The sequence below is a fragment of the Sitophilus oryzae genome, unplaced genomic scaffold (assembly GCF_002938485.1).
Source record: "Sitophilus oryzae breed Bouriz unplaced genomic scaffold, Soryzae_2.0 scaffold_578_pilon_pilon, whole genome shotgun sequence".
NCBI lineage: Eukaryota > Metazoa > Arthropoda > Insecta > Coleoptera > Curculionidae > Sitophilus > Sitophilus oryzae.
In genome coordinates this window covers 347,019-367,355 of record NW_022147171.1, presented here as the reverse complement: position 1 = coordinate 367,355, position 20,337 = coordinate 347,019, and the positions used below count along the sequence as shown (strand labels likewise).

Genomic DNA, 20,337 nt, shown 5'->3' with positions numbered 1-20,337 from the left:
GTTTACCCGTTTTGCGCTCGTACTCGAGATTCACTGCCGGCTAGTCGGCTGGTCAGGCAGTACGCAGTTGCAGTTGTGCTTGGACGGGTCGGTCGTGACAGACTAGGAATACGACTCGAGGAGTGCCGGGTATTTATTATTTTCATTTTAAGTGTTTACCTTCACTTAAGGTAATATTTAAAATGAAAATACTTAAATATTTATTATTTGAGTGTGTTTAGCAGCGAAAACTATTCTCTAAACCCCAAAAAAAGCTAAAATATTACTCTAAATAAGAAAAAGTTATAACAAGTGTTCAAAAAGACCATCTACTTGTGCTAGACAGAGCCTAGGCGGTCGTAAAATCCCCGTCTGACATTGGCTAACATATTAGGGCTAATAGTTTGGAAAGCCTTTCGTATTTTTACTTGAAGCTCATCCAGATTATTAGCCCTATTATGACCATACACTTTGGATTTTATATAACCCCACAAAAATAAGTCATTGGGAGAAAAATCTGGTGATCTAGCGGGCCACAAAACAGTTTCATGTCCACTAATTAAACGGTTGGGAAAAGTATTGTTCAAATATTCTTGAACAATACGGGCATTGTGGGCAGGACAACCACCTCAGCAATTTGATTACTTAAAAACGTGGGATTTTGATCTGCGGTAGCACAAATGAACACTTGCTTTAACTCCTGTTCTTCATTAATCAACACATCAGGCTTTTTGTGTTTTTGTGGGAACACGCACCCATGTGTTTCAAAATTATTAATAACTCTTGATAAAGTAGGTAAGGATGGAATTGGCCTGTTTACAAAAGTTTGTGGAAAAATTGTTTGTATATTCCGATAAGACCTATTTTGGAAATACCATTTTAGAATTTGAATTTTCTCACGAACTTCGTAAACATCCATTATTTTACTTAAAAAATAAATTTTACACGAGAACTGTCGCGAGAATCTATGTATTCGTTTTGGTTATTAAAACACGAATAAATACTAATTCTGAAACATTCTTATCACATATCTGCTTATTTTTTATTTTATCGCATTTTTTCGCCTGCTTTTTGCCCGGCGGACGGGTATACGCTAATTCGTCCGGTTCTGCCTATGTTACTACTACGGTGGTCCGGTCTGTATAGTGCAGCTGTGCTTCCCTCGCTTCCATGGACAGTACGTCCCTGCTTTTTGTGCTTCATCTGTAACCTCAAAGATGCAACCTCGCTACAGGAAGTATCATTTTTACTCATAATAAAACAACATACTATTTTTAATTTTTCCGTTTCGTAGTTAGTAGTTAGTAGTACTTAAAAATCATCCTGTTTGTTAAATAAAATTTAAAAAGTAAATAATTCAACCATTCAAAACCGGATAAATCAAATTACAGAATAAAACACCGGACTACAAGTAAAGTACCTACTCTGCCAAAATAAAACCATTAAAATTTTGAAATTTCAGTTCGGAATAACGTCCGAACACTCGCCGAAGTAGCGCTAATGTGAAATTAGTCAGCGAAATGGGAGCGCTAATATGTCATGCTAATTTATATGAAATTTTAATATGGGAAAACACGGAATGCCCATTGCAGGCCTCGCCGACACGGAAATTTTCGCATATTATATTTAGTGTGGCGCTTTGTGCGGGTTAAAAGCTAAAAATACGCCTCATTTGAGGAATTATTAATTCAAGGCTGATTCAGAAACGTGCTAGGGGATGTCGGGCACACCTCGCTCTATCGATATAACATGACAAAATATGCCGAATATTTTATTAAAAAAATTATTATTTATATAAACTAGTATTATTGATATGTTTATAATGCAGACAACTTAAAAACACAAATTGTATTCTTTTCGAAGTACAGAATTAAACAATCATGAAAATAATAAATGATACAAAAACGTTTGTATTTCTCACAATTCACAGGGCCATGATTCACTTTTTCTTATTTTTCTGTTTTACTATTTATTTGATTTTCTCTTTAAATATCTCATTTCATAAAATTCTATACATATTAGTTCTTTTAAATATTGTAAGCAGATTTAAGATTATTTCAAAATTCTCATAAAGAATACCTATCGAGAAAATGCATTCTTTTGGATTCCACTTAATTTTATAATTAATAGATAATTAGTAGACTACTCATACAGAGCTGTCCCATATAGCACGTCCAAATGAAATTACGTTTCTACAAGGAAGACACATGAGAAACAACATATATTAAAGTGAACCTAAGTGTTCATCTAGTTCTAACATATACATATGAGATACACGCAGGTTTATATTGATAGAATTGTGTGACACAGTGTTTACTAGTTGTATACCGTATGCACTCAAAATTCTAAAGAATTTTTTGTAACGTAACAAATAATTATTAAAATGATGAAATCTGACGTCGGTATATGAGACATACAATGTATAAGTCATATGTATGTGTGATATTTCGTATCATAGTTGTGCCTATAGTACACACCTTGTAAAAAAGTGACGTATACACATAATATAAATATCTATATAGACACTTTGTAATAGTGTACTGTTGTGTCTACATTCTAGCATGAAATGAAGGTGTGCGCATGCGCGGATAGCCTCAGCGTAGATACACCGACCAAGTGTATCTTATGTGTCCTCTCTCCTTTCTCCTTTCTAGGAGTGGTATGTGTTAGCAGCCATTATTGTTTTATCATTCGGAAGCTCTATATAAATGTTCTGTTTGTGTGTAGTTTAAAAGAGATTTTAAGGTAAGTACAAGTTTTTAATTACCTTGTTACACCTTCCTAAGAGTATTATTAATATTATAGCAGCGACTCTTCCCTTGATCGATACCCAATTTATCAAATTTTGACTCCAATGAATGAAAACTCTAAATATTCTCGTATAATGATAAAGAGGTTAGCTGAGTTAGCTCTGCAATATAATTTTTTTTTAATTTGGAAATAATAAAAATCTAAATGGACCAGAGAAAGAAAGATTTAAACACTTCAAAGAACTTCTTACACTGATATTCGGTAAATTATTGATGAATCAATATACACAGATATGTTTAATATTCAATAATCAGTTTCATATAAAATTTAAGGGTGAGATTGTTAATCTGGAATAAAAATACAATAAAGTCCAACAGAGTGCTCGATGAATGGGTATGCTAATAAACCAACTGCTTGTAGGGAAAAGAGGAGAAAAAACCTGAAAAAATGACTAAACGAGGTCCACCAAATCGTGGCAATATACCAGTGTTTACCATTTTAGTATGTTGTTATACTAGGTAGTTATATTTTTAATACATTTTGATACAAATTCTGTTCTTTTACAGTGTTTTCTTACTTCTGGTTTCTGCAGTGTAAATAATAACACAGGCCGACATGATTTTTGTAACACGAGTCAGTTGCAGAATTTCTTCATAAAAATATGCTTCTAATAACAGAAAAAATACTCCTGAAGCTCCTACACGTACCACTTTTCAGTTGCCTAATTACGCCTCTTTTTTGCAGGTAGTCAATTTTATAGATGTCAGGTATGAAGTCTAGGTAGATTCGTTTACATACAGGTAAATTTTATGATGGGATGATTGAAAGGGACGCATTTTGTGCACCATAATATATTGTGAAAAACATAAGAGAGTTCAGTTTTCAGTTGATTTTCGACGTGAGTTGTTCTATGCGTGTAGATAAATAGTACGAAAATGTCAAGTCAAACGCGCCGCAGTTGTAAAGTGTCTCCTGATCGATTTTGTTACATTTGTGGAGAATTTATGGTGCAATCACAAGCCAGACCATTTTCTGAAAATGTAAAGAAAGCCTACTTCAAGTATTTTGGAGTTTTGGTTGGAGATCAAGACAAGCAGTGGGCTCCTCATGTGTGCTGCGTTACTTGTAGCGTGTCGCTTGTGCAGTGGATGAAAGGGAAGAGGAAAAAAATGCCATTTGCGGTTCCAATGGTATGGCGAGAACCAACTAACCATTTTGACGATTGCTATTTTTGCCTGACGAAAACTGAAGGTTTTTCCAAAAACAAAAGCACAAGATCGAGTATCCCAATTTGCCGTCTGCCATACGACCTGTTCTTCATGGTGCAGATCTCCCAGTGCCGATCGCGCCCTTAGACTGGCAAGGTATTGTTTTGGAAGATAAGGAAGATATTGAATCAAACAGCTCTGGAGACCAGTGTACTGATCCTACCTTTACCCCAGAGGGGGCGGTTCCGACAAGCCACATTTGATTGTTCAAAGCGAGTTGAATGACTTAGTGCGTGACTTGGGGTTATCAAAGCAGCAGTCAGAACTTCTTGGATCCCGGCTTAAGGAATGGAATCTGTTAGCCAATGAAACAAAAATCACCACTTTTAGAAAAAGAAATGCTCCGTTCTCTGCATTCTACAGTATGGAGGATTCGTTGTGTGCATGTACTGATATCGATGTTTAATGCAGGAACTTTCTATAGAACATTCTCCCTGTGAGTGGCGCTTATTCATAGATTCGTCGAAATATAGCCTAAAAGCTGTGTTATTGCATAACGGAAATTTAAAACCCTCTATACCAGTTGCCCATTCAGTGACAATGAGGGAAACTTATGAAAATATGCGCATGCTTTTAGATAGAATCAACTACAACAGGTATAAATGGCAGATATGTGGGGACTTGAAAGTTATAGGAATTTTAGTGGGACTTCAGGGAGGATTTACAAAATATTGCTGTTTTCTTTGTTTGTGGGACAGTCGTGCAGTAAATCATCATTATGTACAGAAAATTTGGCCACAAAGAAGTGAATTTCAACCGGGTTCCCAAAATGTCAAGTATATCCCTCTTGTAGACCCCAAAGACGTCCTCCTGCCTCCTCTTCATATCAAACTTGGCCTCATGAAAAACTTCGTGAAAGCTATGAATAAAGAAGGTGATGGATTTTAAATACCTAAGGCAAGTCTTTCCCCAGTTGAGTGATGCCAAATTGAAAGAGGGTATTTTTATTGGACCACAAATCAGGAAATTGTTGGACGACACAAATTTCACAGACACGCTTACCAGGCAGGAACTCAGAGCATGGACCTCATTTGTTAGTGTAGTGAGGGGATTTTTGGGAAACAATAAGGATGCGAACTACGAACAATTGGTTAATGAGCTTTTAGATGCTTATAAATCGCTTGGTGCCCGAATGTCTTTAAAAATTCACTTTCTCCATTCTCATTTGTCATTTTTTCCCTGAAAATATGGGTGCTGTCAGTGATGAGCAAGGTGAGAGATCCATCAAGACATAAGGACAATGGAAATTCGTTATCAAGGACGATGGGATCCAGCCATGATGGGTGATTACTGTTGGTTTTTGAAGAGAAGACGCGGTCCCTCATAAAAGGGAAAAAGTAAAAGTTTTTGTTTATGTTTTGATCTCGTTTCGATTGTTTTTGTACTTTTTAGGTATAAGTAATGTTTGAGGAGTGTAAACTATAAAATATAATCGGTATATAGGCTTAAGAAGTTCTTAAATCATGTTTTGAATAGCTATCTTAATATATTGAATATTGTAATATTGAATGATGTTTTATTAATGTAACAAAAAAACCTTACGTGTTACGACTTTTTTTTGCCACTTTCGTGATTAGATAGGTTCATTCTACCACAATATCCTATTGAGCTTTGTGTTACATCGAAAATTTTTTTTTTGTCGGCCTGTGTAATTATTACTGTGTTATTTGCGCTATTGCGTTCCATGATATAAAGAAATATAAGAATTTTATTTTTTAACCACTTAATCCATTTTATGGAAGAAAAATGGTACATTTAATACAAAACAAAAATGGAACAATTTTAAGGCTACTTCTCTTGAACTTTTAGATCGAGATACTTTTGGAAAATACAAAGTTTTGCCTTCCTAATTTTCATTCTAAAAAAATATAATTGGTGTCATTGAGTAAATATTTTTTAAAAAGAACGAAAAGTTAGGCATCAAAACTTGTATTATTTCCTAAATTCGTTCATAAGAAGTAGTTTTATCTAGTACAAGATGTATATACGAAGCGAAATACATACGTATACACGCGGTAGTCACAACTGCAAAGTGTAAACAGAGTTTAAACGTAATACACAAGCACTGTGTATCCTACGGCACACTGTGTATCCCTTACTTTGTGTATACGTAAATGCTGTACTGTGGCTACATTGTGAGGCGGACGTTTAACCTTTGTGCATACGTGTTGAACTACAATGTGTAAACGTAGCATATTTACATCGGGGGAATTGTGTCACCCTGTGTCTACATCTAATAATGTAAACACATCGTAAATGTGATTTGATGTGCTGTATGGGGTTGAATACGCCAAATAGGCTAGTATGATTTTTTCTAGTAGTTATTAGTAGATATCTCTGTTATTAGTGAAGATGAAAGATGCGGTTTGCACAAACCTGTACTACTTTTTTTATCAAATGGAAGATGCCGTAAACAAAACTTTCATAGCCTTTTTTGGTTACGAACTACAGGGTTTTTTTGATTTTTTTTTTCAATATAGGACACCCCCAATATCTCTGTTATGGTGAAAGGTATCGAGAAGGTGAAAAGTGTTTCTGAATCTCCCTAATATTTTTGGAGATATGAACTAAATTTATATTTTCTTAAAAGATTACCCTATATATTTATAAATCATATGATCTGGCTTGCCATAAGCTTTTCGAAAATATATGTCACTTTATATTTATGTTTACTATTTACCGTGCAATATTTCAAAGTTTTCATTAAAAGATCATTTTAGTTGGTAGGCCTTGATTGATAATATAAGAAACAAAAGAATTATTAAAAGTACACTGCTATCTGTCTCTTGTTTTATTTTGGGAGCCATTAATAAATCTATACTAATATATAAAATCCTTAAGTGACTGACATACTGATTAATCACGATCCTGCTCAAACCACTCAACGTAAGAAGCTCAATTTTGGCATACAGGTTGATTCTAGAGTGTAGAGGTTCGATAAGAAGGGATTTTTCGAAATTCCAGTTCCAAGAGGGTGAAACCACCCCTCAAATATTACAATATTTTTTATTTAAAAAACGGTCAAGTTTCCGAAAAAACGCTTAAACACGTATATTATATTTTGTTTTTTTATATATTTTAAGATTTGTTAAAAATGTATACAGGGTGTTTCGAAAAATCCGGTCATTGATTAATCACGATCCTGCTTAAAGCGCTTGACGTAAAAAGCTGATTTTTGGCAAACAGATTGACTTTAAGGTGTAGAGGTTCGACAAGAAGGGATTTTTCGAAACTCGTATTCTAAGGGGGTGAAATTATCCCTCAAATATTAAAATATTTTTTATTTAAAAACCGGTGAGTTTTTCGGAAAAACTCTTAAACATGTATATTCTATTTTGTTGTTTTACATATTTTAAGATTTTTTATAAATTTATACAGGGTGTTTCATAAAATATGACCATTGAGTAATCACGATTCTCATGCTGACATAATTGTGAGAAAATTTTATCCATTTTGTATGATAATGCAAATTCTTGCTTTGCTTTATCACAACCATTACAAATGATTAATTCGACGCAAACGAAGTCGCTGGTACACGCTAATCTTTTATATACTAAGAAAACTTAACATCCTACTGCTATTTGTAGATCTTGAAAGTTATAGTACCGGAACTTTTAAAGGATATTCCTTGAGCTAATTTACGTGAAAAATACTTTCAGCAAGGTGGGGCTCCCGCTCATTTCACAATTTTCACATTTCACCAATCATTTCCCAAATCAATGAATGGAACCAATGGACCCATACGATGGTCTTCCTGATCCCCGGATTTGTCTGTTCTCAATTTCAGTATTTATGAATTTTTGAAAAACGTAATATATCGTTACGACTACAACAATGTTAAAGACTGATGTGAAAATGCTATCAGGCAAGCTTTTATATATTTGCAAAGCCACCCCGTTATAATAAATATCTTATAAAAAAAGAGAAAAAATATAAAATCTGAATCTCCCACTCTGAATCTATCTATATAAATTATCTATCACAGCCTACTAATAAGAAGATATTTTTTAAATATTACAATAAATAAATAGAGAGTGATATAAATATATATTTGAGAAGCTCATAGCAACCCGGATCATATGATTTATAAATGTATAGGACATTATGTTTGAGAAAACATAACTTTAGTTATTATAATATCTTCAAAACAATCATATAAAAACAGATAATACCACTGTATTCTACATAAAAAGTTCTACAAGAAACATTTTTTACCTCCTCGATACCTTTTAGAATAACAGAGATAAGGGGGGTGTCCCAAATTACAACATTTTTGAAAAGACCCTGTAGCTCAGAAATGAAGTGGCCTATGAAAATTTTGTTACAGTATCTTTAGTTTAACAACTACTTTGCAAACCGCATCTTCTCGTCTTTACTAATAACGAAGATACCATATGATTCCAAATTGGGACAACCTGTATATATCTTTCATAATTTTCGAGAATATGAAATTCCTTTTATTTTTATTCTAGTCATGATGTTTTTGATGAGATTTTACAATTACTATCTTTTAACCTATAGGGATATAAGTCTATTAAATTTATATGCAAAATACACACACCGGAAAAATCTAGGGATATAATTTTATTAAAGTTAAAAATAAATGTTTTGAATAAACAACCACATATTTGTAGGCCGATTCTTTCTACTTCGATTAAAGTGAAGTAGTCACACTAGTTATTTCTAAATTTGGGATATTTGCAGAAGTGTTTGTGCATTTTTTGTCCAATGTATAAAAAGCACCTAGCATCAATTGTTCGAATTTAACCTGTACTGGCTATGTTTTTATGATAACTGGCCAGAATTCATTCAAATAACTCTGTTTAGTATTAAACGACATTATGGAGCGTAGACATCTTAACAGAGACGAAATGCTAAGGGCCATGGGTATGCTCGAAGCTGGAATGCGCCAAATCGACGTAGCTAGAGCATTAAATACAACGCAAAGTGTAATATCGCGATTAAGTGCACGCTACCGTGAAAGTGGTGATGTTGGTGAAAGGCACACAGGGTGACATCGCATTACTACCCCTCAGCAAGATCATTTTTTACAATTAAATGCTCGACACCGACCGACTCTTACAGCACCAGAGCTTAGTTTAATTCTCCAGGAAACACATAATGTAACCGTTAGTTCTGACACTTAGAGCTTAGGTCAATTTAAGAAGCAGACGCCCCTGGAGAGCTCAATCCTTAACGAGAGGAAATCGAGAGGTACGATATTTGGGGGCTCGAGATCATGTTCAGTGGTCGAATGAACAATGGGCCAATGTTCTCTTCACGGATGAGTCACGCTTTGGAATTCATCCGGATTCGAGAAGGCTTAGGGTATGGAGAGAACCGGGAAATCTTATTCGGTTGGATCATATTCAGGAAGTGCACCCTTATCAAGGTGGAACAGTTATGGTCTGGGAAGGAGTCCAGTTAGGCCGAAAAACCGATCTCGTTTTTCTTGAATGGTTTCTAACAGGAATCACATATCGTGATTTAATTCTTGAGCCTGTCGTACTATCCATGTATACCATATGCCAATGATTTTGGGAGGAACATCATTCTCATGCATGACAATGCACGGCCTCTTAAAGGCAGGGTGGTAAGTGAGTTTATCAATGCTCATCAATTAAACATCTTACCCTAGCCGGCACAATCTCCTGACCTCAACCCCATCGAGCATGTATGGGACGCGGTCCAAAGAAGAATTTTGAGAATGGGTATGCCTCGTGAAACTCGTAGGGATCTGGTTCGGACCGTGAATGCAGCGTGGCAGGCTGTAGCTCAAGAAGAGATCCACAACCGTAATTTGTAATGAACAGTAGAAGATGCCATACCCTTTATTAAGTAAAATTGGTTTTATTTTTTTTTAATTCACAGTTTAGAATTAAAAAAAAATGTGTGTTTTTTTATGAGTTCAATAAAAATCAAGGTAAATTTGAAAAATTCGGTAAATTTCGCATTTTTATTTCCAATACGTCCTGTAAACTATTTGTTTATTTTAATTTTATTATATCAGAAATGCAAATAATAAAATTACTGACGATGACTGGATAAAATTGTGATATCCCTAGACTTTTCCGGTGTGTGTAGTTTTAAAAAAAATTTATACCTTTTTTTTCTAATTGTCTTTATTATGTAATGTTAATACAAAACGTTGGTGTTTAGGAATGAAAAACAGTTCTACTGTATATACTATAGTATTGTATTCCTTTGAATAAACTGTAATTAGTATAAAACTATTTTGTATCAACATTAATTAATTATATGAGACAATGAATAATAGTAATATCAGATAATGAATGCCCAAGGAATATATTAATTTATTATTTCTATTGGTTACCACTTCGAAAAAAGTGCAAGTTTATGTTATTAAACTTATTTCAAAATATAATCTTTTTAACATTAGCCCACATTGTGTGTGTGTGTTTTATATTCAAAGGAAATAAATTCCTAAATCCACCATGTTTACAAAATACAAAAAACTTTTAATTAAACACGGACACCTCCCTTCCCGTCCCTGTTTACTTTTTCCTTCCTAATTATTTACCGACTGACCTCTACAAACGCCTTCGTTATCGCCGTGCCTGTATTTGCACACTAATCCCCTCTGGACGTCGCACTGGTCGTCCTCGTCGCAGGGCTCGCCCGCCTGCCGGGGACAGGGACCGCAGTCGGTACAGTCCTGGCCGGTGGAGGGACAGCCGCAAGGATTAGGACAGGGATATATGCTGTCGCCCTGCAACAAAAGAACAAGATAAAAATAATTGGTCGGGTCATATTAATGATCGGGTGAAGTAAAGTGACCGGTGTTGGGTTTGTTAGAGCGGATTTTTAGCAAGGCTTTATTAGCTTGTTTCTTTTCATTATATCTTTCTACAGTATGTCCCCGGATTGTCTTTACAAGAGGATTTTTTTTTTAATTTTTAACGTTTTCAGAAAAATGCATTTTCCATAAAAATTTTGGGTTGTTCTAAAATAGTTAATCCAGTAGACAAAAATGGGCCCAACTACACAGATAATATGTGAGAGAGGCTACACCATAACTGGAACTGGTTAAATAAGCTGAAAATTGTTTATCATAATTAACAGGGATATGATTCACCGTTTCTCATTTTTTTAAATTATGGTTTATTTGATTTATCCTTAAAATATGCATTCCCTGAACACTTATGGATATTAATCCTTTTAAATGTTCTATATATAATATCACTTTTATAGTATCCTCCAAATTAATTTTGTTAATTAATTTTAGTAGGACTTCATTAACCTATCTCCTATCCCGGATACATTGTCAATTGAATATTACAACTTATGCTCTAAAATTAATATGCGTCCTAGTTCCAAAGTAATATAAATTTCACGTTTTCCGCAAATATTACGTGAACGCACTTCAAATATGCCATTTTAATTATCTGATCAGTTCAAAACGGTTGCAGCGTATAAAGTTTAGCGAATTTGAACCTATCAATATGCATCAGGCGTGTTCGCCAGTTGTTACTGAAAAAGCATATTGATATTCGTTAGAATTACGAGATTAGGTATAAGTTGATAAATTCAATATTACATTTTATATAAAAACGAAAATAAATGCAATTTATTTGTTTTTTATTATTCTTTAAAATTTGACAAATATACAGGAAGAGTCTTAAATAAGCGCAGATATTATATTTAGACCCCAGAAATACTATCATGAAGTTTTTTTTCGCAAAAAACAATATGGAAATTTGGAATTTTTTGAAAAAAAAAATTTTTTTTAGTTTCTAGTTAAAAAAACATAATTTCTTGATAATATGGCAGCAGAGGTAGTAGATTAAATTTAGAAGAAAGAAAACTCAGAAAAGATTCAGCGGTTCTCAAAATCCTTTTTTTTGAATAATTTCATAGGAAAATAACTCGATTATTTTTGGCTTATTTGAAAAACAGTAAAGAGAAAATATGATTCTTTTATCGAGATCTACCAGTCCTGAAAATATTTGCATTTATTTAAGACTCACCCTGTATAAATACATAAAAAAATTACTTTTTTTCTCTCTTTTTACTACGTTAAAATACGCAGATTTTTAGGTATTACTATTTTATAAAGTAAAAATATATGAGCTACCATTAAGTATTATTTGTACTGAAGTTGGATATATTCAACATAGAGCGTTATCCCTATAATTTTCATGAGCAAATATAAAGCTGAATAAAGGCTTATACTAGCCTAGTCGTTACTTAATTCTTCTTTGATGTCATTCCTGTAATCACAATATGATTAATTCTCTTTATTGACTCTTATCTCATCAGGAACTTTTAATCTAGGATATAGTGTTCAGTGTGATCAACGACAAAATCCTTGACACTGATACATATGTCTGCCATTTTAATTTCAAAGTGGTTTATTTTATTTTACAAAGAAATGAGTTGTGATACAATTGGTATGCAAAACAGGAAATTAATAAATTAAAATTTTAGTGACGAATGATTACTTCAAAATATGAAAAAAAAAAGAAAAGTGAAAAAAATCTAACTAAGTCATTTTATTAAAAAATATATTTTAGGGTGTTTGTTAATTAATACAAAACAAACAAAGGTGTGTGTTAAACAAAAATACCACATACAAAAAATCCAAAAAGAACTATTTCTTACTTTCAAACTTTTCAAGAAAACTCTTGCATTTATTATTATATTTATCAATATAGTGTTTATGTACAAATAAAAAAAGTTTTAATATTGCACAAGAATAAATAAAACAAAATATTTTATTAATAATAATTTCACTAATTTACAAACACTGAATTTTATGCTTCAAAACGGTTAACTAACTTTAATCTTATTTTTTTAAACCAGTACCTTTTGGCCGTATATCTCTAGAGTATTAAAAGCTATTATAATTTACCTACGTTCTAATTTTACAGCTACTCCAGTTTTAGGACCGTATACGAGATCGTATTCAAACTTTATTGCTGGCTCATAAAATTTTCTGTGTCTACACTTACTTTTCTACAAGACTTTCCGAAAAGATAACAAGTTTTTCCGAAAAGATAACTAGATAAAATCATTAGATATGTTTCTGAGCATCTGAAATGGAATTATAAGGATAAGGTGCCCATTTTTTTAAAACGAGAAAACGTCAGTAATCGCGATAATTTAAAAAAATCTTTTACACATAACACGCCATAACTTAAGAACCAGTCTATATATTGAAACTTTTTTTTTATTTTGAAGATCAGATCTTTTACAATATGTTTAAATAAGAAAAATTCGATAAGGTTGTTTTTTCCATTCAAAAATTTTAAACAAAATTTCAAACCCATCCATTTACTTAGTGCCTAGCAATTTTCAGTAATAGTATGTATTTTCACATACTGTCTGCGAAAAAAATATAGCAGAAATGTTATAAAAGTTTTTGAAAAAACTACAATCAATTACTTATAATAGATTTTGAGATCTCGATTTTTAAATTCAGAGTTCTAATAGCGGGGCCACTGTCGAACATCAACTCAATTCCACTTAGTTTTACCAAAAATGTAAGTGTATCTAACTCGTGAAGCTGAACGCATGATGTACATCTTTCCCTAGAACTTTAAGTACTGACAGGTACTGATTGGCTCGACCGGTCGATTGCGAATATTCCCTTCCACGTCTCTTAGCAATGTGCACAATTTCTCGGTTTATTTCACACATTTGACAACGTGTTTGCTGTTCTCCCTTTGTTCAGTACATTATAAACGCATTGTACTCTTGCATACGGAAATCTCGACCCAAGACTAACCTTTGCTAGCCCTTAGTATAAAAGTAACAAGTCCGTATATAAGAACAAACTAAAAAAACTGTTCTAGGGAATTCAAAAGGGTAAAAATATCCAGTTTCTCCCTTTTTTCCGACTGTGTGCCTATGTTTGTACGTTTCATTGAAAAATAAATGGATTCTTGACTTCGTTTTGTGTGCTGAGCGATCGTCGCTTCTTTTTTTCTAGTTTTCACCTTTCCTTCCTTTCCATTGTTTTTTGCGATTTAATCTGTAACTTTTGTTAACAAATGTTTGAAAAAACAAATCAGCTCTAACGGTAAATTCTGTGTTATATTTTGCATCACAGAAGTAAACATGTATATAGGGATATTCTAATTACTATCTATATCAAAATGTATATCGTATTGTCCAAAAAAGTTATCAAATTAGCTTCAAAATAAAGATCCCCATACAAATTTTACGTATAAAATGAGAATGATCTTCATTTTTATCAAGCCAACTCAAGTGCCGATTTTTTTTCGATAGTCTGGTATTATTTATCACTGGTACTCAATGGTGCATCTAAAGATTGAGTCACGGAGGCTCAGTGGCAGAGTCTTTAAGTAAAGTATTAGGTTTAAATTAAATTTGCGCTAAAAGATATTGTAACTGGAAAAAAATAAAACTTCGATTGATAGGTATTTTTCATATTGATAGGTATTAATTTCTTTTGTGTTAATTTTATTTTAAACCACACTTTAATTTACGTGTAAATTACTTCCTGGGAGATGTAATTACCCCCATTACCCTTCTGTATATGCGCCCCAGCTGGTATTTTTTGATATTATATATTTTAAGCCTGTAACTGATTAGGTATAAAAGAAACTACACATATTTTTAGTTAATCTATATCTTCTTGTGCCATGTTTTATACAGATAAAACCCTAGAATTCAGGGTATCAAAAGCTCAAAATGTTACAAAATTGAGGATGACCACTGGGATCTCGGAAACTATACAGGATACGAAGGATGTCCAATTATGGCAAACTTTATTACCAATAGAAATTGTAAAACACCAATAGAATGGTGTTTTGCAATTTAAAAATATAAATATTTCCGAAGATATATTAATCGGTTTTAAAATGTTCTTCGACGTCTTCCGATGCCCAGTCGCCATTGCTCACTATCTAGCCAGAGGTCGTCTTCGAGCTCTCGTTCTTTTAGTTTCTTGTCTATTCCTTCTCTCCAGCTCTTGCGTGATCTACCCCTTTTTCGTCGTCCCGCTGGTGTCCACTTGAATATCTGTTTAAGTGGCCATACCATATTAATTGTTTCATTCTTATGTGGAACACCCAGCAAAACAGGATACCCTGAAAATGTCGCTTGTGTCACTCTTATGGGATTTTATCTATTATACTTTTTTTGAGCAGGTGTACTAAAATATTCTATTAGGAACGTCATAAGATTTTAAAATAAATGAAAAAACAGGTCCGTATTTTAAAAAATAAACCTTATGATGGCATCTCGTAAACAAAACTTGGGATTTAACATTTAATAGCACGATCTTATAAAAAGAACGTTCAAAGTTTTCAAAACGTCAATTTATTGGATATGAAATTGTGAAAATTTACTATATTTTGTATCATTTACAGTATTCGATATCCCAATAATTATCCTCGAATTTGGCGCTCCCTATACACCTTCCTTCTGTCTGTATATTCAATAAATAATCTAGATTTTATTACTCATAAATTTTCCATTAAAATTTAGAAATCAGTCACCTGAAAATTTAAACATTTTACTGCAAAATTCGGTAAATTTCAATCGACAATAATTACCCAATAATGGAATAAGAGCGTTTCCATTATGGAACAATTCTACCACTCTCTGACGTAGATAACTGTGCGTTTCGTCGGTGACACCGTCCCAAATATCCATTAAAACAAAATTATGCCCCGGTTCGACGGTCGATTAATTTTCTAAAAAAGACCGATTAATACTCCAACATTGTTAGTTTTGTGTTTAAAGCGACCCGGTAGATGTAGAATTGAATGAGTTAGAACAAAATCATAATGAACTATGTTAAATCTCGTTCATTATAATACAATTAGACTTTTTTAGACAATCAAGGTGAGGCAACCTGGCATACAGACGGCCCAAGAACGTCGGAAGACGTAGGAGCTGAAATAATAGGGCTGAAACAAGAAATATCTTTCCAGGGGGGTAAACCTATCTAAGCATGCCATGTTTTTCAGGCGAAAGTAATGACAAGCCACTGTTGTGTAGAACAAATAATAAGGCTACAAAGAACGCCCAAGTAGCTTTTTTGGACGCATTTTAGATAATATTTCTAGTAATTGTGTCTGTCTCCTGATACAAAATGGAAACGGTATGCCACAAATAGGAAATATTTTCGAAATTTTTATATTTTATATGGCTTTATTACATGTGTTTCCAATGTGGTGGCACTAGCCGTTTCTTGAAACTTTTACGAAATGTTTCGAAACATTCTCTACAATTTGTGTCCAAGATGTTTCCGTTTTTAGCAGCCACATGTGCCAAATGTGAAGAAACAAAATACCAAACTAAAATAGTCATGTCTGTGTCTGGATTTTAAAATGAAAACATCCATCAACAATTCGACCTCCGTCATAATCTTTTTGTCTTAAAATCTTTGTTTTTAGGTTTTCTCGCATAAAAATGTGTGGCAAAAGCAAATTCATTGTTTAATTTAATAATGTACTTTCATATTTTTAATGTCCCTTCTATATGTATATCATTATTTGTTGTTACAAAATATTTTTGCTTGAAATATAGATTTTTATTTTTATTTCTATATCATGGTTCTGGAAAAAAAATATATAAATCAATGTATATAGAACGCGTTCTTATCAGTTTAAAAGCTCAACAGCCGATAAAAACATATTTTTAGTTAAAAACGTTCTCACTAGCCAACATGGCAGATTTTAACTCATTAGTTTATAAAATTGACATGGAGTCGGACACAAATCATCTACATTATATCATATTTGTGTCTAAAAAGAGAGAAACTCGTACTTCGAAAATGAATCGACAATAAATGGAAACCTTGTTTCCAAAATGTGTCGATTTAGCGCTATTTTTGTAGAAATTTCGAACAATCTCGTCTGTCAACAAGGCCAATCAAAACGTCTAGTCAAAATAATTAAAACATTTTTTTTTACTTATTATGACCCAATTAAAACATAAAAATATGTATTCCATTGTGGAAAAAAAAAATAATGTTTGTTGGTAACATTTTTCTTCGGTCTCTTGTTGGGTATGGGTAATGGCTGTTATTAGATTTATTCCTAAAACAAATCATCTCTGTACTGCGTATAACAAATAATTATAAAGTCGCATAAGAAAAATATCTATATTTGTACTCACCATAATATGTCCTTCCTTCTGCTTTTTAGCCGACTATACCAAAAGGCATGGTTATTAAGATCGGCAGAAAAAAAGTTTTTTTATTTCACTCAAAATGAGTTATTTGGGTAATAAATGACCTAAATACAAAATACTTTCATGGTGTCTGCCTGTCTGTCTATGTGTTTGTCTGTCTGTCCGTCTGTAACATGATAACTCAAAAACCGCTAAACCGATTTTAACCAAATTTGGCACAAAAATACTGTGGCACCCGAGAATCTAGCCATTAGTTTTTGGTGGGGGTGGTGGGTTGTTAAGGGGGTATGGGAGGGGGTTAAACATTTTTAAAAATCGTAACTCCAAAATTACAGTAGCTAGCGAAACGCGGTTTTGAATTAGATTAAGAATAATATTTGCAACAAAATTTGTAATAACATGAAAATCAGTCAAAGTCGCAGTTGTTGAGATATTCCGTGTTTCCGTAGTCCGTTTTTGAGAAAATCCGTGTGGAGAACTCCCATCGGACGCGACCCCAGGTGACGGATAGGGGAAATAACCGCGGACCAAAATTGGAAAAATTCCTTTACTCTGAAACTAAAAAAACTGCCTACCAACTTTTTATTAACATATTTTAGTATGGGCGGCTATACGTGCCTCCCGGCGCCAATTTTTTAATTATAGTACTGTAAAAGCTTGAAGAATGCTTAAATGCAACAACTGCATAACAAAATCCAAACAATAAAGTAAGGTTATGTTCTCATATTTGACAGAATATCGACAAAACGGGTACGAAATCTGTAAATGTAGGTCACATCTGTTTCTTAAAAGTTTCGAAAAATTTGTGACACTAAGATGTTTCTCAGCAGATATTTTGTTTCGATTTTGTGTCTAAAAATGCTACTTGGAACTCATTGTTCGGTGGCCATCTTCACAGACCCCAAGCAGCGCTAAAGGTATTGGGTTTCACCTTGAAAAATATTATTTAAGATACAGCCTGTATTAAAGTACCCTCCTACTCTGGGTGCCTGCTCACCCAGGGATAAAAGGCAATGAAAAAGCCAACGGTCTAAGACAATCGAAAAAGTTCCTCAAAGCTTACGACCGAGAAAAATCAAAGGTTTTCCTTGATTTAAGTAAAAACAAAATTCGGATTGTCACGGGGTTTCTAACAGGACACTGTCTCCTCAACGAACACCTCAGTAGACTGAAGCTGACAACACCAGAACACCTTATCACTGAGTGCGCCGAGACGACGACCATTCGTGCCATGAACTTTGGTACGGCTGATGTCGAGGATGGAGAGCTGGCCTCTGTGGAGCCGTCTCAGATACTGGCTTTTGTTAAAGCCTTGAGACTGTATGATGAGTTATAAATCGTTATAACTCAAGAAAGGGGAACACATAATAGATCTGTAAGGTCGCGATGATTAACTCCCCTCTCACTCATTCTACATTTCTACATTCTAAAGTAAGTATTATGCATTATTATCCAACTAAACAATCAAATTTCAAGCATAGCCAGAATATTTTAAATACGTGACTTCAATAATGTAGAACTACACCAGAGCTCTATACAAAATTCGTTTCAAATAAAAAAGAAGAATATACTCATCATCTATATATTTTAAAGACATAAAAAATTGCTTTCCACCGTGAAAAATCTCCTTCTATTCAATAAAAAATTAAATCATCTCATTTTTCACGTATACACGTGGCAACAGAATCAATCAAAATCTTTTATGATTACACCCCGATAAAATTATTCCGAGACTTTTCAACGCGTTTTTTTTCACTCACGGCGTAGCGTGTTTTCTCACTTTTCCAGAGATTTATCCCGAAGTAATATATTTTTTACATTTTTTTTCTTCCCAGCCAAAACAATCTTATTACCTTTGAGGAAGACCTTCGTCAAAATCTAGACCCTTCTCCCTCTTATAGCCCGCAGTCTTTTCAAGTATTTATTATTTTCTGTTCCCAAGAAAATTGCTGCGTTAATTGTTTTTGGGTTTTCCTACAGTTTACTTTTGATAGCTTAGAAAGCTAAATTGGTTGTGTGGAGGGGTTAGAAAATCTGTGATTTTCTTTGGGAGATCGAGACAGGGTTTCAATTTAGGAAAGTGTATTGAAAAATACAGGGTAGCGCCTCTCATTAGTGATGTAAATTTTAGTTACTTTTATGGACTCGTAACTACTAGTTACTTTTGGTAATAGGACTCGTTACTTTAGTTACTCGTTACTTTGGTACTTAGTATCGTTACTTTATAATCGTTGTTTTGTGTACAGGTTGGAAGACTTGGGCTTGACGTGGGACTTCGTTACTTATTGTGCGCGGCGATCTTTGTTTCATGCTCGGTTTAACCTATATGGGGTTTCCACTTTCTTCTAGTGTAAGGGCTTAATAGGAGAATTTCAATACTCGGTATTCAAGTACTGAATAATATGTTTTTAATAATATGTATAATATTTTTATAATGATATGTTAAATAAAACTATGTACTATTAATAAAATTATAAATAAAAGAAAACAAATCGAAGAAAGAAAATATGTGTATAATTAATATAAAGTATTTTTATATTTTCTCTCTCTCTCTCTCTCTCTCTCTCTCTCTCTCTCTCTCTCTTTGTATTCCATTAATAAATAGGCAAACATTAAAAAGTAAAAATAAAAAAAAATGTATATATTTTTGTTAAAATGTAAAAATATTAAAAAAATGTATATTCCTCTGTGGCGGATTCATCTCTTCAAAAAAGTCCTTTGGATTAAAGTGGCGAAATATCTATTCTCTTTCGAAGAAGAAAAATATTTGCTCTGCTTTTTCAGATGTTAACATTTTTTGTGACTAACGTGAATTCATTTTTAATTAATATCTAAGACTAATAATAATAGACTAATAATCTAATAAATAGATAAATAGAAAATTAATAGAATAAATAGATAATAGAAAATAATAATAAATAGACTAATAATGTAAATAAACAATTCTATTCTATAAATAAAAAGCGACAACAAACGGCAAAGGGACAGATCGCCTCCGGGTCGGCATGAGCCAATCCATAATAATTGTAATAAAAATATCACACATTTGCCATCCAAAACACCGGCCGGCGTCAAGTCAACACTTTAAACATAAACATATTGATAACAACTAGACCTACGTCGAAGTAAGAAATATTTCAGTATCGAATTTCGAGTCCTCGGTTCGTGCATTTCCAGGGATTACGATTACTGCCGGCGCAAAAGTAACGAA

The 20,337-nt window shown here is 33.3% G+C and overlaps 1 protein-coding gene across 2 annotated transcripts in view; it reads right to left on the bottom strand.

The window, feature by feature from the left end:
* LOC115887573 (CCN family member 1) overlaps positions 1-20,337 on the bottom strand; it is a 340,204-nt gene that overhangs the window by 44,719 nt on the left and 275,148 nt on the right. For both annotated transcript variants that reach the window (XM_030907032.1, XM_030907033.1), the window contains exon 4: positions 10,548-10,728. In XM_030907032.1, the coding sequence (XP_030762892.1) occupies positions 10,548-10,728 (181 nt within the window). The remainder of the gene's footprint in view (positions 1-10,547; positions 10,729-20,337) is intronic.